General features: G+C 38.6%; 1 protein-coding gene across 1 annotated transcript in view; it reads right to left on the minus strand.

The window, feature by feature from the left end:
- The window catches only part of fgf2 (fibroblast growth factor 2), a 51,878-nt gene extending 25,493 nt beyond the window's left edge, over positions 1 to 26,385 (minus strand). The window contains exons 1-2 of the mRNA XM_039751228.1: positions 25,660 to 26,385; positions 13,256 to 13,359 (exon numbers count right to left, since the gene is read on the minus strand). Of these exons, the coding sequence (XP_039607162.1) occupies positions 13,256 to 13,359; positions 25,660 to 25,837 (282 nt within the window). The 5' untranslated portion in view covers positions 25,838 to 26,385. The remainder of the gene's footprint in view (positions 1 to 13,255; positions 13,360 to 25,659) is intronic.
- Positions 26,386 to 27,372: the final 987 nt, after the last annotated feature.

Raw genomic sequence — 27,372 nt, forward strand, 5'->3', positions numbered from 1 at the left:
GCCACGAATTCTTAACATCTGGAGTATAAAGGCCTTCAGTAGCAGCTCCTTTATGTAATAGGACTTCTGTATTATGGTGTGCAGGGACAGCTTCCAAGCACTGTAACTGGAGTGCTTCCTGGTGATGTCAATTGAGCTCTCTCACTCTGCCCCTACCTTTTTGTGCAGCACTTAGGGGTCACTAAGCATAGCATCACCACCCCATCTTCTGCTTCTTGACAGCAACAACTACTCTGTCATCTCTTGAGGATGATTCTGCCATTCACAAACAAAATTGTAATTGTTTTGAGCTGAGTGAGGGAAACTGTCAATTTAACTGAAACAGATAGATAACAGTGGTCTTCCCTTCTAGCAAGGTCTTGTTCACTCCAACCAAAACAAAAGAACCTAGTCCACATCATATAGAAGTACAGAAGTGTTTGCAAGAGCTTGGTTTATTTAGCCGGCCCTAGAAAAACTAGAATTGAGCTCCTGCCCATGATACCTCTAATAAGCAATGAAAAGTAATGGCACCACAGACAAACAAATAATCAAACATTCAGATGAAGGCATTAGCAGAAACCCAAAACCATAATGCAACACAAAACAGAACCTCATTTAAAATAATCCAAAGTACAGTAAAATTCTGCATCTCACAATCACAGAATTCTTGACAGCCTGCCTATGACAAGTAATCCTATTTATTCAGATGCCATCAGGAATTAAATACGACAGGATCTGCGTGCTTTAAGGCATGAGTAGCAACAGACGTCAAAGAAAATTATTAGCTGCAACCTTACAGGAATGACAATTTCCTGTGCAATTAACCAAAAACCTCAGGCACTGTTGATCCTGACATTTTCTGCCGCGATTGTTATGGTATTTTAAACAGGTTTATTAGAACCAGGCATCTCTTACTTTTCAGAATTGTTCTTTAATCTCTCCGGCTTGTCTTAGTTTTTTCATGCTTTGAATTTTGTAGTCCTTGTCTCTCAACAATAATTTTCACCTTATTACTTTTGTTAAACTTGTTTTCTTACGATATTTGATCTCCTGACCATATCTTAGTCTGCTCTATTTTGTTCTTTTCTCATGATTAGTACACCGACAGACATGGACAAATTTGTTGGTACCCCTCCACGAGAAAAGAATCCACAATTGACAATGAAATAACTTGAAAATGACAAAAGTAACTGGCAACCATCATTATTTATTTAACAAAAAGCAGACTTTGCTTTAGAGTTTTTTTATTATTTCAAATTATAACACAAATTAAAATGACAAAAATGATGAGACCCTAAACCTAATATTTTGTTCCACAAACTTTAGAGGTAATCGCTGCAAACAAGCAGTTCCTGTCGCTCTCAATGAGACTTCTGTACCAGCCAGTAAGCACTTGGTCCTACTCTTCCTGAGTAAACTGCCCGGCTGTGTCATGTATTAAGGATGCCTTCTCCAGACTGCATGTTTCACTTCTTTCAATATCAGAATAGTCCACTGTATTGTTCTTAGTCATTCTTGGCTTCTTTTAGCTGTATTGTTTAGGTCATTATCCTGTTGGAAGATCCATGACCTGCTACTGAGACAGAGCCTTCTGACACTGGGCAGTATGTTTTGCCCCACACTTTAGATTTCATTGCTCCCTGACTCAAGGCAACCCATGTCAGATGCAGCAAAGCAGCCTCAAAACATAACCGAACCCCCATCATGTTTCACTGTAGGTATTGTGTGCTTTTCTTTGAAAGCTTCATTTTTTCAACTGTGGACACAGAGCTGATGTCACTTGCCCATTGCTCCAGTTTTCTGTCATTTGTTTCATGGACATTCTCCCAGAAACATTGTAGCTTGCCATTATACATTTTAGCAAGTTCCATTCTGTTTTTTTTTTTTTAATTATTTCTCTTTCAACAGTGCAGTCCTCCTGGGTCATCATACATTCATACTGTCACTGAAAAGTGATGGTTGGTGTGATCAGACACTGATGGACCTTAACCTTGGAGTTCAACTTATATCTCTTTGGAAGTTGTACATGGCTTTTATATTCCATTCTTACTGTCCACCTGCGCATTCTGTAATCTGTAATTGGTTTTACCTTCTACCAGCTGTGTCCAGGGAGGTTGGCTACATTGCCATGAACTTTAAACTTCATAATCATGTTTGCTGTTGTTGTCACAGGAACATCAAACTGCTTGGAGATGGTCTTATAGCCTTTGCTTTTAACATGCTTGTCTATAACTTTCTTTCTGATCTCCCCAGACAACTCTCTCCTTTGCATTATCTAGTCCATGTCCTGTGTGGGACACATGATGAAGATACAAAATAGCATAGAGACTGCTTTTCTCCACTTAAATAGGCTGAATAACTGATTGCACGATTGGAAAAATGTGTATTAGTAATTAAAGAAAATAGCCAGCTTGAAAAATCACTCCAATTATTGATGATAATTATCCAATTATTGATCATCTTTTGGTAGAGATTTCAGGAAATGTGTCCAGGCTATTTCCGAATTATCTTTGTAGAATAAGCAATACTTGATTTCAACTCATACTTGCTTTGCTTTACTTAATGATATATCAAAGGCATACATTTATACATGGGAAAACTGCTTTTCATTTTATGTAATCATTTTTGAGAAGGCATAAAACACTTTTTTTAATGAACTGCAAAGGTACCAACAAATTTGTCCATGCCTGTATGTGACATATGAGGTGACGTGGGTCCACTCCAAGCTCCCTCTTTACCTTTGGGAGCCTCTTAAACCCAACACCATCAATAGTTATGACCGAATGAGCTGACAAATGGGGACAGATCTCACATGGAGCAAGGGGATGGTGTTAAAAGTGTTCCATGCCTTTATTAAAAAGAATCAAAACAAAACCAAAAACTGTGTCCACAATGCAGTGCTCAAAACATCCACAAATAATCCATACAAACAAGTGAGGGGATAAAAATAAAATAAATAAACCCATTAATAGCAGAGTTTAAAAATGCAGTCACTGCTTTCCCAGTCCACCTCCCTCTTTGTCTCCTCAGCTCACCCATAGCCTGCGCAGCCGGCGGAGACTCTGCAAGCACAGACTTCATCCCCCAACCCCCGTCTTGGCTGCCATCTTACAGCACACCCAGACTGTCCGAGGTCGGCACTCCTCCCGTCATCTTTCACGAACCCGCAGTCGTACCTCAGACCCCTAGGGAGGTCCTCTGCCATGCTTGCCCCACTCCACACCATTGTCCAGTGGGGCAAATTAGCCCCTAGAGTGCAACAACCTACACTCCTTCATGGAGCCCCTGTTTGTGCTGCCTTTCCCCTCTAGGTGGTCAGATAGTCTTCACCAAGACAGCTCTTCAGCCACCTTTTAACCTCAGTTCCTTTTCTCATTCCTTTCCCTCGCCTTTTTTCTTCCTCCTTCTCACTCGCATTTCTCATTTTATATGTGGGGATGTGGCACAGGTGTGGCGATTAGAAGCTCCTGGCATCAATTACGGACATGGACGATTCCTCACCTGTGCACTTAAGTGCGGAAACGCCCACACTGCCTAGCATCCGGGAATCACTCCAGCCACGCTACCATGCCCCCTCCTTAAACCACGAGTGTGGCGATTATTTATTTTAAAAGGCAATGAGCCTCAGACCTCACTTTACCACAAAATATTTGAATCTGCCTGAAACCTTGCCAAAAATGACTCATCTTTTCTTTCTTATGCTTACTTAAAGTAAGATGCAAAGCTGAATTCAGTCTGAATGCTACAAACAACATAAGGAAGAAGATGTCTTCCTGCATGCTGTTGGTCAGTCTGTTATTGTTATACCCCTTAAAACATTAGATGGAGACAGTAACTGAATGGTGGAAGAAAAGGAGCCGATTTAGAGCCTTTAAAAGAGAACCAGAGTAACTGGATGAAACAAAACAACATTTAGACCTGGTAGGCTTTTAATGTATTAAAGTGAATAGGGATAGCGTTTGTGGTTTTTCTTTAATTAACACTGCAGGAAACTCACAAGCACACAGATGGAAAAACTTAATAGCATAGCCACTTTTTTTGGTAACCTAACAGTGATATGCCAAAGGGGTCTGAATTTTGTTGGTCTTGATTCTCTCAGTTCTTATTAATGTCTTGTTCCTGACTGGCTAACTTACCTCATCGGGTGAACTACTGCATGTTTAAAGTTCAGCCGTAAGATACTGCATGTGCTTACTTTAGTAAATATTAAAAACATCAAAAACTTTTCAAGAATTACCTAATTAGCATTGTTGCATTTCTGTTGAATACTGTGAAGAATCTGAAGGTTAGAGACACATATGGGGGAGAGCTTTATTGACATAAACCCCAGCATCTGGCACACATTTCAGTTGCTATGGGCAACCAAGTTCACAGAACTGTTTTGCTCTCAATAAGGAGTCTGTTGTGTATTAAAGTACCTATTTACATAATATAGCTGCCTCCAGACAGATTCTGGAAGTTGTTAGTGGAACTTTCCTGTGCCTCTTGAAGGCTGATTGTTATGGATACCTGTACAGTATGTGGAACTCTCATTAAAATAATGTGAATGGCTTAAAACATAATCAGGAAACAATGCCCTTCTCAATGGTATCTGTTTAGGTTACTATTCAAATACTTTATTTTATTAAGTACCATAATAAAAATAATTTCATTCTGCAAGTTGCAGGCCAAAAAGATATTGGATTCCCCATGTCTCTTAATAGACAGCGGGAAAGCATAATATAAATTTTTTTATAGTGTATGTATGTGTGAGTGCTTATGTGTGTGTGTGTATATATATATATATATATATATATATAAAAATATGTGTATGTATGTATGTATTATGTATATGTATGTATATATATATATCTGCGGTGGGCTGGCACCCTGCCCTGGGGTTGTTTCCTGCCTTGCACCCTGTGTTGGCTGGGATTGGCTCCAGCAGACCCCCGTGACCCTGTAGTTAGGATATAACGGGTTGGATAATGGATGGATGGATGTATTTATATGTATGTATGTATGTATATACAGTATATATGTGTGTGTATATATATATATATATATATATGTGTGTGTGTGTGTACTTGAAAATTATACTGTGATGATGTTCACCGTAAAAAGGTTCTATGTGAAATGAAACTTAAATAAATCTTTAAAATGACACATTCTGCCATGAATCTGTCGAGTACAAGGTTTTTCTTTAAATTGATTCATAAGATTTTTTTAAAATTTTGCCTACTATAATGAGAATATTAAAAAAAAAGTTGCATCAGATATCTCTTAAGTGAGATTACTCAATTTTATTTCCTCTTTTCCTTTAACAGTCTTTACATTGGAGAGTGACAGATTTATGACTGCATTAAATGTTATGTAGGTAAAACCCTGAGTGACCATAATGTTTTTTTTTTGTATAAACCACAAGTGTGCAATCAAAACCAGAAGGTTGGATCCAACTACTTCTAAACATTTGAACATGGAAAACCACATTATTGCTAATTTATGTTTCCTGTTACACTGAGAAGGTGTTCAAGTCTTTAATACTTTATTGAAAAGAGAGCCCTTTTCAAAGTGCAACATTGTTTCTTTCATAAATATCCATTCTTTAATTTAGTGACTTATGTGATTGCACTACCCATAAGTACTTGACTTAATAATTCAAATCAGTGATTTTGCTCTGTCACAAGACTGCAACCCTTATGCGATTAGTTACCGAAACTTGTTCCTGCAACCCTAAAAAAATTGCATTATTTTACAAAAGATCTGCGTTATTTTGCAGTAATTTTGCATTATTTCTTAGACTTATTGCATTATTACAGAAAAGATATTGTCTGGTGTGGTCAGTATCATCGTGCACAAGCATGGTCCACACGTTCTGTAATGGCTACTGAGGGATACGTTAAGGATGTGCACATGTGCAATCAAGTGGCAAGAAGGTATACATACAGTATAATCCTACATGTGCTGATGAGTAAATTTAATCTCACAGTTTATGATCACTATGAAGCCAGCAATCATTTTAGAAGCACTGAGTTTAACACAAGAAGCATCCGGCTGTTGCTGGTAACATCGGGCATGCACTTGGAGGGAGGGGTGAAGAAAATGCAATCAAGGGACAATAATTGAAAAAGGTTGTAGACATTAATTACATTTTAATCAGATTAAAATGTAGTCAGTTATGTACAGATGTTTAGTAGGCAGGGTGTTAGTACAGAGCTAGCATTCCTGATTCTACATGGCAAGAAGCAATCATGGTGTTTTGCCTGTCTTTTGCAAGGCACAATCTCACAGCCAATCAGGAGGGGCTGCTGTGTGTAATCCACTAACAGAAACCTATAAATAAATTATCTGTTTCATTTTAATCTGCCGGTGGCACGGTGGTGCAGTTGTAGCGCTGCTGCCTTGCAGTTAGGAGACCTGGGTTCGCTTCCTGGGTCCTCCCTGCGTGGAGTTTGCATGTTCTCCCTGCGTCTGCGTGGGTTTCCTCCAGGCGCTCTGGTTTCCTCCCACAGTCGAAAGTCATGCAAGTTAGGTGGATTGGCAATTCTAAATTGGCTTGGTGTGTTTGTGTTTGTCCTGTGGTGGGTTGGCACCCTGCCCAGGATTGGTTTCTGCCTTGTGCCTTGGGAATCAGCGGGTTGGAAAATGGATGGATGGATTTTAATCTACCTGTTTGTGTGATCTGGTGGCATTGCAGCTAGTATTTATATTTTAATTGTTCAGTGGTTCGGGTTGGGGATAGAAATAGAAAAAAAGGGCTGGATATTGTTTACTTCACACAACAGGAAAGACTAAACTTTTGTTTTAGGTTAATTGAGAACTATTTCTGACACATTTCCAGATTTCAAAGATCTTGCTTACTGCTGCCAGTAACATCGGGCACGTGTGTAGAGATAGTTTAAGCATGCACGTAGTTCACAATTAACTGACATGCAGAGGGAAAAACGTGCAAACCCCATGCAGACCCTGGTCTCGTGAGTCAGGAATGCTATTATCGGGGGTTGTTCATTAGCGGGTTTAATCTTATTTTAATGTATCCTGATCTCTTGTGCCAAGGCCCTGAGCTTTTTATTTTTGTCAGGAACATACAAGAATAAAATCGTGAAGTCACTGACCTTTTTATCTATCCTGTTTGATTCAGATCCTAATCATAGCGCTAATGGCAAAGGGGGAAACTCTTTGAATGTAATTACTGGATAAACGATTGCACAAAGTCAAGGAGAAAGCCCCTTGCCACGCAACAAAATCCACCCCTCCCTTATATTATCTGGGTAATCCAAATAAACATACCCTCAAAAAACCCTGATCTCTTCAAATCCTAATAATCTGCACTTAACTTTTGTTCACTTACTTACTGCAAGGTCGTGCTTCTTTCATTGCTTCCTCCATACGCATGCCTGGTTTTACCGGCAGCAGGTTGCTTCTTGCCTTACACTCAGTTCTGCTGCAATAGATAGTGGCTCCACGTGACCCTAACTGTGTGAATTAAATTTACCCATCAGCAAATGCAGGATTACATGTATACCTATGACTTTTGTTCCTTTCTTGTCACTTGATTGCACGTGTGCACATCTGTAGATATGCAGTTGAAGACAGAAGTTTAATACACTTAGGGTGAATTCTTTCAAGCTCACTTTATATCCCCTCCAAAGATTTTATACTAACAAACTATAAATTTGACGTATCATTTAAGATATGTACTTTGTGCAGGGCAATAATAATTTTTTCCATCAAGGTTCACAGTCAGGGTATTTCACCTTTTAATGACTATATCACAATTCCAGGTGGTCACAAGTTTACATACACTTGGTCAATTGTGCCTTTAAAGAGAGAGAAAAGTTGGGATCATGTGCTTATTACACTGTGTTGCTGCACCCACCACATTACGAACCACCCAGAATAGCTTGGAAAATTCCAAAAAATGATGTCAAGCCTTTAGGCAATTAGCTTCTAGCCAATTAGCTTGATTGGAGTGAACAGGTGACTATATGTTAAGGCCTACCATTAAACTCACTGCCTCTTTGCTTGACATAATGGGAAAATCAAAAGAAATCAGCCAAGACCTCAGAAAAAATTGTTCATCCTTGGGAACAATTTTCAAATGCCTGAATGCTCCATGTTAATCTATGAATGATAATACGCAGGTATAAACACAATGGGACCACACAGCTGTACCGCTCAGGAAGGAGACACATTCTGTCTCCAAGAGAGGAATGTACTTTGGCAGGAAAAGTGCAAATTAATCCCAGAACAGCAGCAAAGGACCTTGTGAAAATACTGGAGGACTCAGGTAGACAAGTATCAATATCCACAGTTAAAGTCCTATATCAACATAACCTGAAAGGCTGCTCAGCAAAGAATAAGTCACTCCTCCAAAGAAGCCAAAAAAAAGCTAGACTGCAGTTGGCAATGCAAATGGGGACAAAGTTAGTTAGTTAGTTTCTGGAGAAATGTCCTCTGGTCTGATGAATCTAAGATCAAACTGTTTGGCCATAAGGACTATCTTTATGTTTGGAGGAAAAAGGGTGCTGCTTGCAAGCCAAACACCACTATCCCAACCATCAAGCAGTGTTGTGGGTGTGCTTTGCTGCAGGAGGGTCTGGTACACTTCACAAAATAGATGGCATCATGAGGAAAGAACATTATGTACATATACTACAGCAACAACTCAAGGGCTCAGCAAGGAAGTTAAAGCTCAGTTGCAAATATGTCTTTCAACTTGACAAAGACCCCAAGCATACCTCCAACGTTGTGACAAATGGCTTAAGGACAACAAGGTCAGGGTATTGGAGTGGCCATCACAAAGCCATGACCTCAATCTGAAAATTTCTGGGCATAACTGACAAAGCATGTGTTAGCAAGAAGGCCTCCAAAATTCTCCCAGTTACACCAGTTCTGTCAGGAGGAATGGGCCAGAATTTCAGAAACTTATTGTAAGAAGCTTGTGGAAAGTGACCCAAAACATTTGGCTCAAACAATTTAAAGGCAATGCTACCAAGTATTAAAGTGTATATAAATTTGTGATCCACTGGAATTGTGATATAGTCAATAAAAAGTGAAATACTTTGTAAACATTGTTGGAAAAAATAACTTTTGCTCTATATAAAGTACACTCACCTAAAGGATTATTAGGAACACCATACTAATACGGTGTTTGACTCCCTTTCGCCTTCAGAACTGCCTTAATTCTACGTGGCATTGATTCAACAAGGTGCTGAAAGCATTCTTTAGAAATGTTGGCCCATATTGATAGGATAGCATCTTGCAGTTGATGGAGATTTGTAGGATGCACATCCAGGGCACGAAGCTCCCATTCCACCACATCCCAAAGATGCTCTATTGGGTTGAGATCTGGTGACTGTGGGGGCCATTTTAGTACAGTGAACTCATTATCATGTTCAAGAAACCAATTTGAAATGATTCGAGCTTTGTGACATGGTGCATTATCCTGCTGGAAGTAGCCATCAGAGGATGGGTACATGGTGGTCATGAAGGGATGGACATGGTCAGAAACAATGCTCAGGTAGCCCGTGGCATTTAAACGATGCCCAATTGGCACTAAGGGGCCTAAAGTGTGCCAAGAAAACATCCCCACACCATTACACCACCACCACCAGCCTGCACAGTGGTAACAAGGCATGATGGATCCATGTTCTCATTCTGTTTACGCCAAATTCTGACTCTACCATTTGAATGTCTGAACAGAAATCGAGACTCATCAGACCAGGCAACATTTTTCCAGTCTTCAACTGTCCAATTTTGGTGAGCTTGTGCAAATTGTAGCCTCTTTTTTCTATTTGTAGTGGAGATGATCGGTACCCGGTGGGGCCTTCTGCTGTTGTAGCCCATCCGCCTCAAGGTTGTGCGTGTTGTGGCTTCACAGATGCTTTGCTGCATACCTCGGTTGTAACGAGTGGTTATTTCAGTCAAAGTTGCTCTTCTATCAGCTTGAATCAGTCGGCCCATTCTCCTCTGACCTCTAGCATCAACAAGGCATTTTTGCCCACAGGACTGCCACATACTGGATGTTTTCCCTTTTCACACCATTCTTTGTAAACCCTAGAAATGGTTGTGCGTGAAAATCCCAGTAACTGAGCAGATTGTGAAATACTCAGACCGGCCCGTCTGGCACCAACAACCATGCCACGCTCAAAATTGCTTAAATCACCTTTCTTTCCCATTCTGACATTCAGTTTGGAGTTCAGAAGATTGTCTTGACCAGGACCACACCCCTAAATGCATTGAAGCAACTGCCATGTGATTGGTTGATTAGATAATTGCATTATTGAGAAACTGAACAGGTGTAATAATCCTTTAGGTGAGTGTAGATATCTTCAACAATGTGCCAAATTTATAGTTTGTTAGTATAAAATCTGTGAATGGGTTATAAAGTGAGTTTTAAAGAATTCACCCTAAGTGTATGGAAACTTCTGAATGGATTCCTAACTAGCTGTTGCAGTGCATGATGGTACCACCCACACCAGACAATACTTTTGCAAAATAATGTGACATTTTTTTTTCAGTAGTGATAATATGCTTCCGTAAGTAGTGGCACACCCCTCTGTTTAAATTTTTTGACCTGAAGTGAGACCATCAAAGGTTGGCTATTGTGAAGAAGGCCCATCAACACCTTTACTTCTTCAGATGCGTAAGAAAACCTTAAGTGTGTCTTTGTATGCTACTCATCTTCTACAGGTAAACAATGGAGTCTGACCTTACTGGCTGCATAACACACTGGTGTGGACTCTGTTCAGCTGTCACTATAGAAGGTGGTGAAGTCGGTACAGAATATCCATCCATCCATCCATTTTCCAACCCGTTGAATCCGAACACAGGGTCACGGGGGTCTGCTGGAGCCAATCCCAGCCAACACAGGACGCAAGGTAGGAACCAAACCCAGGCAGGGTGGGACACTCTCACACACCAAGCACACACTAGGTACAATTTAGAATCCACCTAACCTGCATGTCTTTGAACTGTGGGAGGAAACCCACGCAGACACGGGGAGAACATGCAAACTCCATGCAGGGAGGACCCGGGAAGCGAACCCGGGTCTCCGCAGCACTACCACTGCGCCACCGTGCCGCCCCGGTACAGAATATTCAATTTAAAAATATGTTTTTGTTTGAACATGTTCTGCATTTACTCTTGAGAGGATTTTCTGGACCTGGTTTATTTAATGATATCCATCCATCCATTATCGAACCCTCTATATCCTAACTACAGGGTGCCAATCCCCAACAATACAGGGCACAAGGCAGGAATCAAACCCTGGGCAGGGTGCCAGCCCACCCCAGGGCACACACACATCAATCACACACTAGGGACAATTTAGGATCGCCAATGCACCTAACCTGCATGTCTTTGGACTATGGGAGGAAACCGGTGCACCCGGAGGTAACCCACGTAGACACAGGGAGAACATGCAAACTCCACACAGGGAGGACCCAGAAAGCGAACCAAGGTCACCTTACTGTGAGGCAGCAGCGCTACCACTGCACTATTGTGCTGCCCTTATTTAATAACATTTCAACAAAAATACATGTGTCTGGGATGATTTGAATGTACAACTAGATGCCTGAGACCTGGATTATGTGAATCGTGTGACACAAGTAACTAGAATTTCCCCCCACACACAGATTGTTTACTGTTATTCACGGCTGATTTCCATTAACTTTATCTCCATGCTCCATGAAAACATGAAATTAAAAGTCGCTACAAACAAAATGATGTAAGATTTTCTCTGTCACTATAAACAACATGAGATTAGCAACCAATATAAAAAAAAACATCACTTTTGAGTGGAATATTCCTTTGAAACAGCTCTGCATTTTTCTGCAATATGGAGCATTTTGGTTGGTTCTGCAGGGTTGACTGACAAGTAATAAAAATTCAAAAAATATTCCTTTATGTCCAAACATCGTAAGTTACTGTAAATTCAAGACAAAAATGTGTAGTGAAGAGAGCTGTCATTTTGGTGAGTACAGTAGAGAGTCATGTCCGTCTTGGGCTACAAGTTTCCATTATGTGCATGATTAAACTAAAAGGTATGTTGCTGACACCCTTATACTGTATATTCTAAACAGAAATTCTTATGAATTGTAGTAGTTCTGAATAAAATAAAGCAGAGATCACCATGCCATTACAATGAATACGTTGTTGTGGGCGGTTCCGGAGGATGAGACAATGAAATCATTAAATTAAAATATATTTTGTAATCAACACCCTTCAGGCCTCTAAAGTGACATCACAATGCATCAACATTTCCATTAATGTTGTTACTAAGCAGCTGTTTTGATAAAAGAGCTCCAAAAAACTGGGCAGTTCACTGACAATACTTTTTGAATGAACAACTTTGCGTGTGTATCCACAGGAGAAATAAAATTAAACATTCTAAAAACAGACGATGACCTACAATTCCAGGGCTGGATGTTTTCGCAATAGAAAAGGAATTACACATTTGTCTGGATACTTCAAAGACTCCCATGGCTCTAGTGGACTGGGGAATGCTGTTTTATTAATCTTTGGTTAATATTATTTCATGCAATTTTTTTGTGAGTAAATAACAGGTTACGGAGGCCTTCCAGGACATTCTTTGAATTAACCCAAACCGATTTAATTTAGCCAGTAGTAATAAATGATGATTTTTACTCATTATGTCTTTTTTAAACTCAATGAATGAAAACAACTACCTTAAACAAACATCCATCCATCCATTTTCCAACCCGTTGAATCCGAACACAGGGTCACGGGGGTCTGCTGGAGCCAATCCCAGCCAACACAGGGCGCAAGGCAGGAACCAATCCCAGGCAGGGCGCCAACCCACCGCTGGCCTTAAACAAACAATGCTGAGCAATTAAAATTTAAATAGAAATAATGCCTACTAAATAGTTTAGTACATTTTAAGTATATTTTAAGGCCTTTGTCTTTTTAAAGTGAATTCTCTTTAACATTTTCCTTTCTTTAAAGAAGCAGTCACAATGCTGTGATAGGGTCCAAACCCCAGTGACCCTGAATTGGTTTGAGAATGCTTGCTTATGTTTTAATTAATTTGTGTTAAATGCATAATGTCACAAAGACAAAGTGTACCTGGGAGCTGTGGCAGACAATTAAGCTACATTAAGATAAAGATTATTCAGATAATTTTACACTTTAATATCTGACATTAAGCTAAAGTTTATTCAGTTTACACTTTAAAATCTACAATTCACATTTTCTACAAATATATATTAGGAGTTACAGATCATTTTATGTAATAACAGCAGCTTAAACCAAATAGGAGATTATTACTTACAGATCCAAAGAGCCGTCCATCTTCATTCATTGCCAAATAGCGGTTGGCGCAGACTCCTTTGATTGTTATCACTCCAATCGACTCTGCCTGAAGTTGCAGCTTTACTGAAAAAAATTGTAAAAAGATGCTCATTTTTTATAAGTTTACATTAAAACAAAAAGAAAATCTTTTTTGTACAAAAGACAGCACAAATAGTCATGCCATGAGGCGTTTATTAAATGACGGTCCCTGCTTCCTTCAAACTGACAGATGTTCGATTTTTATTAATGGAATGAAATTTAGATCTAAATGTAATTTGGAAAAACAGCAGTGGTGGCCCTACACTAATCTTGAATTATGCAACTGGGTGCTTACTTTGAGAAATTTTCAGTGTTGGCTGATACCACCTGGTAGCCGCCTATCCAGGCTCTCAAGTGAGTCTAATCAGGTCTATCTCTTTTATTTCTTTCCTTTACTTCTGTGAGTTTAAAATGGCTATCCTTTAGGTTAGGTTCCTAATCTCATATGTACTCATAGTTTGGAATAAGGTGCACTCTTAAAGTTGCCACAGTAGATCTTCAGAGGGAAGTCTTTGGGGAACCATTTTTGCTTTCCAAAATAACCCTCCACAGGAAAGTTCCAGAAAGAGCTTTTTTTTTTTATTGATGCAACAGGTTTCATAAATCACTATGATTAGATTAATTAAGAGATTTATGGAATATCAATGAGTTTGTGATTTTAAAAGGACTCTTGTTGCATACAAATATTATTCGATTTTGCGTGAATTCATTTGGCATGTTGTGATAGCCATTGTTGGCACCACTTTCCACATTGCTAAGGGTGTAGTTTCCAGGGTCATGACCAACGAATAATTTGCATGACAAAATTAAAGGTCACCTGCGAATTCCTTTCATTATGTGATAATAAATAAAAAAAAAAAAAAATTACTCAAAAAGTAATATTTTCTTGCAAGTTTCTTTTGGTTTGATCACTTGCCTGTTTTTTTACTTTGATTCTTGTCTTGTCAGGATTTGGTAGCTAAATTTATTTTTATTAAATAACTAAATCACCTCCGTGTTTCTCAGCAGGACAACAGTAATGTAGGCTAAATTCAGATTTTCATTAACTAATCCTGCTGAGTAACCTGGTTTTTGTGATCCAAATCGTTACTGTAATTGAGCTTTCTATACATTAAAGATGTCTGTTTTCCCAGAATGAAATGGTTCTTTGTCAAATAGAAGTTTTAAAAGGAACCACACCACCCACTAAAGTGCCATTTTAGAACCTTTATTTTTTAAGAGTGTAGAAAATTGTGTAGGTCTCTCCATTAATCCTAGTACCCACACCTCCATCTTTAATAATCTCAGCCTCTGCATTGTAGGTAATCCTATCTGGGAACAATAAGGCATCACTTCTGTTTGTAATATTTTGGATGGCTCAGGGTACAAATTCAATGGGGAACACTTTCTCTTCCATTTTCTTTTTATCTCCATTCCGGGTTTGTTGTCATGTCTTGTGGTATTTGTACTGACTGTGCTAGGCAGTAGTAGCAAGTTTTAATTAGGAATGGAATTGGATGATGGATTTTGGTTAAAAGAACAAGCCAATGTTGCAACTTGGATAATTTTTAACTAATAAATAAGTTCAGGATAAGAAGTCATAAGAGGAGCTGAAAGCCAGAAAGGGAATATTTTGCCAGAGCCAATCCGTAATATGTTATAAATGTCAGTCATGTTAGTCAGTCATTGTCCAACCTGCTATATCCTAACACAGGGTCACGGGGGTCTACTGGAGCCAATCCCAGCCAGCACAGGGCGCAAGGCAGGAACAAACCTCGGGCAGGGTGCCAGCCCACCGCAGATGTTATAAATGTATAAATATCTCTTTACATTTCCTACAAATTTGCTTAAGTAAACCTTATCTGATTTTTACATTTCTTAAGAAAAAATTATCACTAGTGACACAGCTGCTCTCAATAATTATATTTTCCCACAAGTATAAACAAAGAGCTGCTCTAAAACACCTCAGGGTAGTGGATAAGAATTTCAATTGCTTATTACGAACATGACTGTAATGTAGCTAACATCTGACTGAGGTTAGGTCTCACTTCCAAAAATTAAATGAAAAGTCATGTCTTTTGTTACGCTTGATTTTGTAAGGTTATAAGCAATGATATGATGAAAATTTAGCACATAATTAGTAACCATAGATAAAGCATAACATGAAGTTAATACAGGTAGCATTTGTGACCAATGGAGCAAAACTTAGCAAGCTAAATGGTGTAAACATACAAATAAATTAGTTGTAGACTTTTGTGCACATTTTTTTTCTGATATTATAAAGACCAAAAGACTCCAAAGGATAACAGTATAGTTAAGTGTCTGGTGGACCGTAATGGAATACTCCAACCAAAAATAGTATTTTTTTTATGTTACTTACCCTATGTAGCTTATAGAGAGGTACCTGAGAAAAGGCTTTCATTTCATGTTTCATACAAAACATGAAGCTGCTGATAGGATCTACATCTATGGTGGCCCACACTGGACATCAGCAAACAGTGTAAAAAATCCATTAAAAAGTATATGTCAAGTCATCCAGTCATATGCTCACAATGTCCCAAACACAAGTATTTTTAATAAAATATTTTTAAATAAGTTACTTCTGGAAAATGTTCTTCTCTACTTAAACAGAATATGCTCAAACACGAAGGAGTGTTTGAAGTACAGTCTCGCCTTCTGTTGTTCCATTTATCTTTATATCCACAACTGGAACAATTCATGGTTATTCAGCAGTAGGCTGTGAAACTGCACGGGTGAAGTGACTTTCTGCTTCTTGAAGCATCTTAAATATGCACATGTCCAGGACATATTCTCTTCCTGATGATGTTTTGTACTCACTTTTCTTTATATTTCAATCTTTAGTTGCATTTGTCTCTCAGTGGTCTTTGCAAAGTTGACACATGACACAAGCTGACAATGTTAGCCAAATGAAAATGTTTGCTTGCATTTCAGCATGTTTCATTTTCAGTCACAAAAAGAAGTTGTTTATTTAGCAGTACTTTAATAAAAGTATTTGTGTTTTGGACATAACTTATGAAAAAGTTTGAGTGGTATATTCCTTTAAGTGCCAAGGAGAGTCCAGTCTTTTTAATAATCAAGACCATCTGCTTATTTGAGTGAGAACAAACAGATTGGGTGTAGCATGACTTGTAAATAAGTATAATTTGCTATTTTTATTTTTTTTTTCTCAAAGTGTTTTCTTCATGTTTCCTCCGGGTGCTCCAGTTTCCTCCCACAGTCCAAAGACATGCAGGTTAGGTGCATTGGCAATTCTAAATTGTTCCTAGTGTGTGCTTGGTGTGTGTGTGTGTGTGCGTGCCCTGCGTTGGGCTGGCTCCCTGTCCAGGGTTTGTTTCCTGCCTTGTGCCTGGTGTTGGCTGGAATTGGCTCCAGCAGACCCCCATGACCCTGTAGTTAGGATATAGCGGGTTGGATAATGGATGGATGGATGTTTTCTTCATAAGGTTACTAGAGACTTACAGTGCATCCAGAAAGTATTCACAGCGCATCACTTTTTCCACATTTTGTTATGTTACAGCCTTATTCCAAAATGGATTAAATTCATTTTTTTACTCAGAATTCTACACACAACACCCCATAATGATAACATGAAAAAAGTATACTTGAGATTTTTGCAAATTTATTAAAAATAAAAAAAATAAGAAATCACATGTACATAAGTATTCACAGCCTTTGCCATGAAGCTTAATTGGAGTCCACCTGTGGTAAATTCAGTTGATTGGACATGATTTGGAAAGGCACACACCTGTTTAAAGAAGGTCCCACAGTTGACAGTTCATGTCAGAGCATAAACTAAGCATGAAGTCAAAGGAATTGTCTGTAGACCTCCGAGACAGGATTGTCTCGAGGCACAAATCTGGGGAAGGTTACAGAAAAATTTCTGCTGCTTTGAAGGTCCCAATGAGCACAGTGGCCTCCATCATCCGTAAGTGGAAGAAGTTCAAAACCACCAAGACTCTTCCTAGAGCTGGCCAGCCATTTAAACTGAGCGATCGGGGGAGAAGGGAATTAGTCAGGGAGGTGACCAAAAACCGAAGGTCACTCTGTCAGAGCTCCTCCAGAGGTCCTCTGTGGAGAGAGGAGAACCTTCCAGGAGGACAACCATCTCTGCAGCAACACTGTACACCAATCAGGCCTGTATGGTAGAGTGGCCACATGGAAGCCACTCCTTAGTAAAAGGCACATTGCAGCCCACCTGGAGTTTGCCAAAAGGCACCTAAAGGACTCTCAGACCATGTGAAACAAAATTCTCTGGTCTGATGAGACAAAGGTTAAACACTTTTGTGTGAATGCCAGGCATCACGTTTGGAGGAAACCAGGCCCTGCTCATCACTAGGCCAATACCATCCATACAGAGAAGCATGGTGGTGGCAGCATCATGCTGTGGGGATGTTTTTCAGCGGCAGGAACTGGGAGACTAGTCAGGATAAAGGGAGATATGACTGCAGCAATGTACAGAGACATCCTGGATGAAAACCTGCTCCAGAGCACTCTTGACCTCAGACTGGGGCAACGGTTCATCTTTCAGCAGGACAACGACCCTAAGCACACAGCCAAGATATCAAAGGAGTGGCTTCAGGACAACTTTGTGAATGTCCTTGAGTGGCCCAGCAAGAGCCCAGACTTGAATCCGATTGAACATCTCTGGAGAGATCTTAAAATGGCTGTGCACCGACATCCAACCTGATGGAGCTTGAGAGGTGCTACAAAGAGCAATGGGCGAAACTGGCCAAGGATAGGTGTGCCAAGCTTGTGGCATCATATTCAAAAAGACTTGAGGCTGTAATTGCTGCCAAAGGTGCATCGACAAAGTATTGAGCAAAGGCTGTGAATACTTATGTACATGTGATTTCTCAGTTTTTTTATTTTTAATAAATTTGCAAAAATCTCAAGTAAACTTTTTTCAAGTTGTCATTATGGGGTGTTGTGTGTAGAATTCTGAGGACAAAAATTAATTTAATCCATTTTGGAATAAGGCTCTAACATAACAAAATGTGGAAAAAGTGATGCGCTGTGAATACTTTCCGGATGCACTGTAAATGTGGCTAATTCTTAATATTGTCCATGTTATAATAATCTTGCATAATGTTTTAGATTAGCCTTGCTATAATGAATGCAGCAAACTGCTTGAAATCATACTATAATCATGCTGTGATTTGTTCATGATTATTAGATTAGATTAAATAAAACTATCAATCCTGTGGGGAAATTCAAATGCATACAGCAGCAGAAACATAAAAAAACAAGGACAGATGATGCTATGAGTCAATCAATCAATCTATCAATAAATAAATAAATAAATACAATTAACAGGTACATCAGATGAAAGCATTGAATTGCCTGATAGCAGTGGACAGAAAAGGCCCCCAAAGGTGCTTCTTAGCACACCATGGTGGAATGAGGCTGTGGCTAAAAGTGCTCTGATGAGAGAGTGCCACTTGGAGGGGATGGAGGGGATTTTTGACAATGGCATCTAATTACACCACCATATTTTTTTCCACAACAGCTTCCGCCATGTCCAGGATTCGCATTGATAAATTTGTTCAGGCATTGTGCTTCTTTTGTGCTTAGGTTGCTTCCCCAGGAGACTGCAGTGTAGAGCAACACACTGGCTAAAGTGGACAGAAAGAACATTTCCAGTAGCTTGCTGCAAACATCAAAAGACCTGAGTCTCCTTAGGAAGTATATTCTGCAGTCTGCTCTGGCCCTTATACACACCCCTTCCCTAAATGGATTATGCTCATTACAAAGTATCATTCTCTAATTGGTCATCCTTCGCAAAAGAAAAACATATTCCAACATAGTTAACATACAGTAGAGGAGTTGCTTTCCACAGCGCTTATTGTATTGCTTACCTATATGCATCTGAATTGCTTTTTTTACAGTTTGAATGCTACACACCTACACAAAAGGCAAGTAATTGAGCAACCGCTACAGTTTTATAATAAATAATTGGCTGGAGGCATAACCGTTTAAAAAGGACACTTCCTCTTCCTGTTTCCTCTCATGCCAGGTGTAGACGAATGCCTAGGCCAGTGTTAGTCATTTAAGTGTGTGCAGAGAAACAGTGTGAAAGCCCTAATGTGGGCAGTGATCATTTTTGTTTAGAAATGCCATTTTTAAATGAAAACTTAGTAATGTTGATTGTTTTAACAATGGAAGCTGAAATTCTTATTCAGTTTGCAGAAAACATTCTAAAACACATTCACTGTCTCATGTAACTTAATAGGACAGATTACTGCACGTGTGTGCATGGTCAACGCACCACAAGTTAAGCTAACGTAGCTACCTAAAACTGAGTGAGCCAACTGCACCAGGGAGTAAACAACCTCGCAAGCTACGTTGTTAGATTTAATTGTAAGAGATCTTGTTTACATCAATGGTTAGTGTCTATTTAAAATGATCTCATTAAATTAGTTTTGTTGGTCTTTTGTGTAAATCCTGTTGGACACTTTGAAATGGTTTTTCTCATACTGTACATGCACTGTTTGATCTCAGTAATACATTAACTGGTGATTTTATTTTTTGTGTTATTTTACTTTAGTTTTAAGTAAATAAATAAGACATGTATTCCTTAACTTTTTTTTTCATTAACTGCATTAGTAAGCTACAGTTAATATCCTATTATCAAGACCAAACTAGATCAATATGACTTTTACAAACAACCGTCTAAGTCCCAGAAAATATTGAGATAATTTTTGCCAATATTGCACACCCCTAGTGTTAGGGTTTGATGTAATGGTTTGATTAGAGGCCAGAATGCCATCTTTGTGGTTTCTTAACATTCTCCTTGTGCTATGGTATGTTTCCACACATGCCAAGACATGTTGTTGGATCAATTGGCATCTCTAAATTGTGAGTCTTGGTGCGACTGTGTTCTCAATATACATAGTGATGGCTGCAGGTTGAGGTCCAGTATTGTGTCAATTTCCTGTATATAAGGTGAAAGCTGACATGTCTAGTACTTTTTTATTTTTTTAAACTAAAGCCCTCTCCAGTTTTATCTTTGCTCCCATTTTAGGTCTCTGAGTATTTAGACATAGCTAAATGTTAATCTAAATCTAATCTAAGATCTCATTCTGACTTTTGCTTTCTTTCTTTCTATTAAAGTAGAGTTTTCACCACTGCCATTTTTGTTTCTCCTTCTCTTGCACATCAAATGACAACACTCTGCTCATCCAGGTGATGTTTGCATCTGTTCCTAAACTGCCTATATAACAGTCATCTCAAGCGTTTTCTGTTTGATGTTTTCATTCTCCACAGTGGCTAAAGTCCTTTAAATGGCACAGTTTACAAAGCCTTTCCATCTTGGATATGGGGAGTGATGCAGCTTGGTGGAGGGATTGTTTGTTGTGACCTTTTTCCTGTTTAACATACTACAATTTTTTTTTTCAGTCTGGCATGTGTTGTCTATCTGTCATTCCAAAACTCACAACCTACTGGGCTATGCAGCTTGATCTTAGTCTGAATCAAGAGCTTATGCTATGACCCACATAACATGACCCATGAATTTTTCATAGAGGGTATCTCGGCCATGAAATTCAGCTTTGGATCCTTCTCATGGAAAATGATTAACGGGTGTATGCTATAACTAACAGGGAACCAATGGCTGCCTGGGCACAGACACAGCAAGCAGTGATGCATACATGTGCCCTAGCTGACAGGAGGACAACAGTTGTGCATGCACACTGCAGACAGTCAAGCGCAGAGCACATGCTGGCTGATACCTGAAAGTCATAGATTTTGATCGCAAAAAACAAGGTGCACATGCCAAAGCAGGAGGTCAGACACATGACATGAGCATTGTAAACGCAAGTCATAAGAAATGGCAATGACACCGACACTGTGAAGGACATTGCAACAACCTCAGCAGTTACATGATCTCAAATTAGTGTTGTAGCAGCAAGCCATCCTCCTAAAGACGGTAAGCTGCCTATAAATTGATGATAAGAGCAAGAATCCCTTGGGTCTGTGTAGCATTATAATATTGTGATATATTTTATAAAATAAAACCTATGTATATATACCATAAAGGCAGGAGCAGTTTCTAGACAGGGCACCTATTGATCGTAGGGTGAAAACATACACATACACAGTTCAATTTAGACTTAGGGAGGAAATAAGAGCACCCAGAAGAAACCTACGCAGATCATGAACCCTGATTTCCTTACTGTGAGGCAGCAGCACCATTACTGCACCACAATGCCTTCCTATATATAGACATAGGCATATAGACTTCCTGTATAGGCACATATACAGGGAGAAAGAACATTACAACAGGGTCAAAATGTCACATTTACAGTTTTATGTAAGGGAAGTCAAGTGCTGAACTTTTTTAAATTGAAAAGCAGCCTAATCACAATATTCCTCATTTCTGACTGATGTTATTTCTAGTTTTGTGTCCCTCCTCTGTGCTTGACACTGTTCTTTTTTCTCTCTCCTTATACTTTACTATTTTCAGATGTTACATGGACACTTAATGTTAAATATCCATTAAATTCTGATTTATCAACTAATCTGTATTTATCAGTTCATACAAATGATATATTTTCAGTTATATCACTAATGACCTGCTTTGGCAATATGAAACAGTGGATATGTGAAAATTACAAGTTGTTAATATTCTTGTGAAAATTAAAAAGATATTTTTGTGGCAGATCTGCATCGAGCAAGACCTTACTGCCAGCTTAAATTTTACTTTGGCTCAGTTCATCAGACAATTAGGTGTTACCTAAACTTTAGTCATTGCGTTTCCGTATTGTTTTCACCAGATTCAAAATATTGCAAAATTAAGGTGGCTCTCTAGTAGGCATACAACAACAATTTCATTAATTTATATCAAGTAGATATTACAATTTATTTTATTATCTTTTAAAATTCTTTAGTAAAAATAATAATTAGAACTACTCTTGTTTGACATATTAAGTCATGAATGGCTTTGACTCCACTTTCCCTTACAAAACTTGTTAATGCATTCATAATTAGGTCTGCTTCAATTTCCCAGGTTAAGGTAGCACAGTGGATAACACTGCAGGTACACACAGTCATGAGTTTGAATTCAGTGCCTGGACTATGTTTAGTTTGCATACTTTCTGCATGTTTGTGTGAGTTTTCCTCCAAGGACTTTTTTTCTCACACCCAAAAAGATGTGCTGATTCAAATGATTAGTAATTGCAGATGAAACCCTTCCCTCGTTGATTGAGTGGGTCCTGAGACGGACTGCCACTCTGTCTAGTGCTTCTCCTGATTTGTATCCAGTAGAATAGGCTTCAGTCCCAGATGACCGTGAGAGCTTTTAGCTTTAGGATGTTCATTTTCATAACATGCACGGATATGTATTTGTATGTACATACTGCATGGTGATTGTATATTTTAATAAGTGGTGTTTTCTATTTTCTATTTTATTTAATTGTATCACATTACCTTTGCCTGTAGTTTCGGATAAACAGCATTGTCCTATAATTTCCTTTATGAGATCTTATGCCCTCTAGTGGCCAGGAGGTGTATTTGTAAATGCGACAGTGTTCAGAGCTTCTCAATATAAAACTGTCATAAAAGCTAAATCTAAAGGAGTCAAATGAAGTTATAGGGGACACAGAGGAAGAAGAGCCTGAGCCTTTTGTTCATATCCCAGCCTGGCCACTGTCTGTATAGAGTTTACATGTTTTCCTAGTGTTTTGTATAAGTTTTTCTCTGGGCACTCTACTTTTTCTCTCACATTCAAGAGAGATGTACAATGTGAGCTAACTGAAAGGTCTAATCTGGTCAAATGAGCATGTGATGAACTACCAGAGTTGCTTCCTAACTTCCTTTATACCTGATAACCCTGTATTGGAATACGTAGATTAAAACAATGGTATAAAATATTTGCATGAATTATTATTTAAATATTGAAATACAATTTAATAATTTCTTAATATAAACAAACAATTATTGATTTAAAACAGTCTAAAATGTATCCTCAAACATTTGGGAAATTTAGCAGGAAATTGCTGGAGTGTTTTTATTATGAACAAATTAGTTAAAATTAAATAAAGTTCTGACAATAGTTTTTTTTTGCCATATGTAAGCAATACTTTGGATTTATATTTGATTTTTTTTCATATATTATAGACATACCGATTGAGGCACTATCTAAAAATAGATATTTAAATGTGAAAGACCTTATATGAGAGAGATAGGACAGTCTCTTGATGTTCTATGAAGGGCTCCCGACCTAAGGTGCTGCAAGGGCAGACAGAGTGGCCTGTGCTTTATGGTCACATGGGCCTAAAGCGTGATAAAAGTGGACAGGACAGATGGAAGTGCAGCCGGCCTAAATTTGCTCAGGGTTTGGAACTCTGGCTGACTGACTGCTCCAGGTGACTTATACCAGAAGTGCACACTATGTTATCGGGGGGCTCCATTGTTTTTTTTAATGGGCTCTCAGGGCATTGGCTTATTTAAGAGAGTCCCCATGTGTTAATCAGTGAAAGAGCATTCACTTATCATTGCTGAAAGGGAAAACTAATCTTTAATAAGAAATATTCAGCACTCTCTAAATGTGACAACAGATAAAGGGAAAGCATTTATTTGGCCTCAGTCATCTGAAGGAATGATTGGTTTTGCTCAGTCAGTGAGCATGTCAATGCAACATTCAGTGCCAACACAACTTCATTCTTCCATTTATTCTTTAAGCACCTTGCACCTATGGTATGCCATCTGGTACCCAACTATAATTGGGCAATGTGTAATTCTCCCTGCACAGTAGAAAAATGATATCACTAACTGAAAAACATTTATACTTTATAAGGCTATTTGTCTGTAGATCTGAGGTTTGCCAGGTGTTGCCTGTTACTTGATATTCCTTTTTATTTGTATTGCGGCTGATACGCTATTGAGTTCAGTTAGTGATGAGCAGCTGTTCCTAGTGTGATTAAATTAAGTTGTCGTTTTAACCATTTGTATTTCTAAAAAAAAAAATATCAGACATTTGTCAATAGTACTTAGGGGATTCATTGCAACAATAAAATGAAAATTGAAAGAACGACGAGGGGATTGTCTCCAAGTGGACTGTAGTAAATGTTGAAGAATTGGATTCTATCATAAATATTTCTTCTATAGGGTTTTTAAAAAAGTGTCAATCTTAAAGCAGAGAAACAGTCTGTAGTTTGATAAGTAAACACTAAAGACTGTAATTTAATATACTTCTTTGCCACAGACTCCACATGGATAGCTCAAAGCTGAGAAATAAGTTTGATAGACAGGTAGCACAATTATGATTAAATGTTTCGTGGGAGAGCTTTTTCATCTGCCACAGGTACTCAAGATGCTTTAGTTTTGTCATACCAAGTCTGAGTAGACAAAGCTGTTGAGTTTCTACATTTTTTTTTTTGGTTTGTTTTTGTTTTCTATTTGACTCATGTCTACTTTCTATTTGCAGATGGACACTGACACAGTTTCATCACATACAGGTTCAACCATTCTGTGAAGTTAGTCAACCAAATGGAAATAACTATTTATGACATCCATTTTATATATTATTCAAAGTTCAAAGTTGACTTCAATAAGTGCAAGTTCCAAAGTTTAAACAAAAATGGGATTTGCCAATACTCACTGATTTTTTTTTGCTTCAAGAACAAAGTTAGATTGTGAAAAAAGGGATACGTAAGGAGAAGACCCAGTCATCTTATTAAATGACCAGTAAACTAAACCTAGCCCACAAAGCTGGGATTTTCCCCAAATGTTATTTTTCAAAAAAAAAAACATATGTAGTATTTGTTTTTTTGGATCTGTTTTACATTCTGTTTCATCATAACTGTTGCAGCCTTCCCTCCGTGTACTGTCATGAACTGCACTCCATTGGCCAAACTTTCATTTTCCTCGGAAACCATTAGCAAATGTCTGTGCTGAAGTTAAAAGTAAAAACTCCATGCTTGATACGGTGTGACAGAATCATAATGTCATTTTTTAGTGATGCAGTACCATTCACGTTAAAGTAATCTGAGATGGCTAGAAAGCCAATTCAGTTTAAAATATCTGAATGAGTTTCATTTATATATACTACAAATCAACTTTTAGGAGGACAGCAGCTTGTGTGGCTTTTGGTTTATTTATATTATGCTGCACAGGCCAGGCAAAAGTTAATCAGTGGCAAAAATGGCACACTATGCTTCCTAAACTATTTTACAAATGTTTAAAAAGTTATAGGAAAGTATCTAATTATTTTAAATACCTTTTGTGCTCATCCTTAAAATCTCCCCAAAAGACATTTTCCTATTACTGTACATTTCTCACAAATTAGAATTTTATAATTAGAAAGTTGCATAGAGTGCCCCTCACCAGCCCCATTGTTTATATACTTACTGTAAGGATCATTTTTCTCTCTTATTCCATCCACTCTTCCATCAGCGTTAATTCTTAAAAAATAGCCCCCATTCTTACAATAGAGTCTCTTGGGCTCCTTGAAGCCTCCTGGAGGGAAGGTGCTACTGGCTCCATCCTCAGGTACTGTAGGAAGGGTTGTGATTCCTCCTGTGGCCATCTCAAAGAGCCGCTCTGTTTTTGCTGGCACAATGCTGTCCAGTCCAATCTGTTATGCTGTTCTTCTAACTTCCTCTTTAAGATATTCGTATTTTGTATGTACTCTGCTGTTTGAACTGGGAAGCCTCAGTCAAAATATAGAAGGCACAAAACGCATGCTAAAAGTCAGTAATTTCATTATTTAGTGCAATGGAAAAGCAGATGAAGACAACTCCTTTATGGAAAGTATCCAGTGCCAGAGTCTTGAGGATCACTTACATAAGTGAAAGTATTAGAAATCTGTAATTCCACATAAGTGAGAGTTTTGTTCTCATGTTTCTCTTAGGTTGTGGCATGGAATTGTGCTGAAGTGTTTACTGCTGTTCTGACTGAAAAAAAAAGCTAAGCTGTGAATCTGAAATACTATCCGAACCGGATCAGTGCGCCTGCGTCCACCACTGAAGCCTGCTTTCTCTCTCTCTCTCTCTGAACACACAGCCACACTAATCTGTGAGAGGCTCCTAGGGGGGCTGGGATTTTTGGATTTGCATCACATGACCCCATGGCAAATAAAGACTGCAGAGGGAATCGTTCATTGAAGAAAACCTGAGCAAGAAAAGCACATGGCTTCTGACAGAGTATCATCCATATGCAGTGCAAAAAGGCTTTTAAAAAAAAAATTGATCTTCAGACATAGAATAGACCTGTATTAAGGTGTTTACAGAGTGAATCTGAAGAGAATTACAATTAGTTTTTAGACAAAGCAAATTAAGTTTATTTGTGATTCCTTCTGAGGGAAAGTAAAATTTGAAATCTGAGATCTGAATCCCATTGCTGTCTGTAATCACATAAACATAAAGGCTAAAAAAATGAAATCTTCTCTTATTTCTTATGTAACAAAATTTGAGTTCAGGTTTCATTTTTACACATTCTATTCTTTGATACCACATGACCACAATGGTGGCTACACCAACATACTTGTACAATAGATTTTCTGCATTATTAAACATTTATAAAAATCTTTTTTATATTGATTCCCATTTCTTCATTTGTAAAACCTTCTCTCTCTCTCTTTCTCTGTGTCACTCTCACTCTGTTTACACATATACAGGGTGAGTCAAAATTATGATAACACTAATGGTACTGCTATGTATATACATTGTCACAGTAGGGGGCAGTAGTGCTCCCTTGAACCCTCAGGTACCACGCCAAACACCTGGTAAAAGTGCTACAATTATTCTTTTTATTATAACAATGTGCACTAAGCACCCTCCACTCCACACTATTCATAAACCACAATAATAAATCAATAATTAACAATCAACAATCCTCCACTCCCAGACGCGTTGCCCTCCTACCACCCAGCTCAGCTCGCCGTCTGGGAGTTCCCTCAGTCCTTTTATATTCCCTGACCCGGAAGTGTTCCCAGTCCCCAGTCCATGTGATCTTGTATCACTTCCGGGTCAGGTAAAAAAGTACTTTTCTTCATCATAGTGTACAAATAAGTCTTTGGTCCTCCCTGCAGCTCCCTCTTGCGGCCCCTGTGGTATCCAGCAG

This window comes from Polypterus senegalus, chromosome 4, assembly GCF_016835505.1.
Source record: "Polypterus senegalus isolate Bchr_013 chromosome 4, ASM1683550v1, whole genome shotgun sequence".
Classification (NCBI taxonomy): domain Eukaryota; kingdom Metazoa; phylum Chordata; class Cladistia; order Polypteriformes; family Polypteridae; genus Polypterus; species Polypterus senegalus.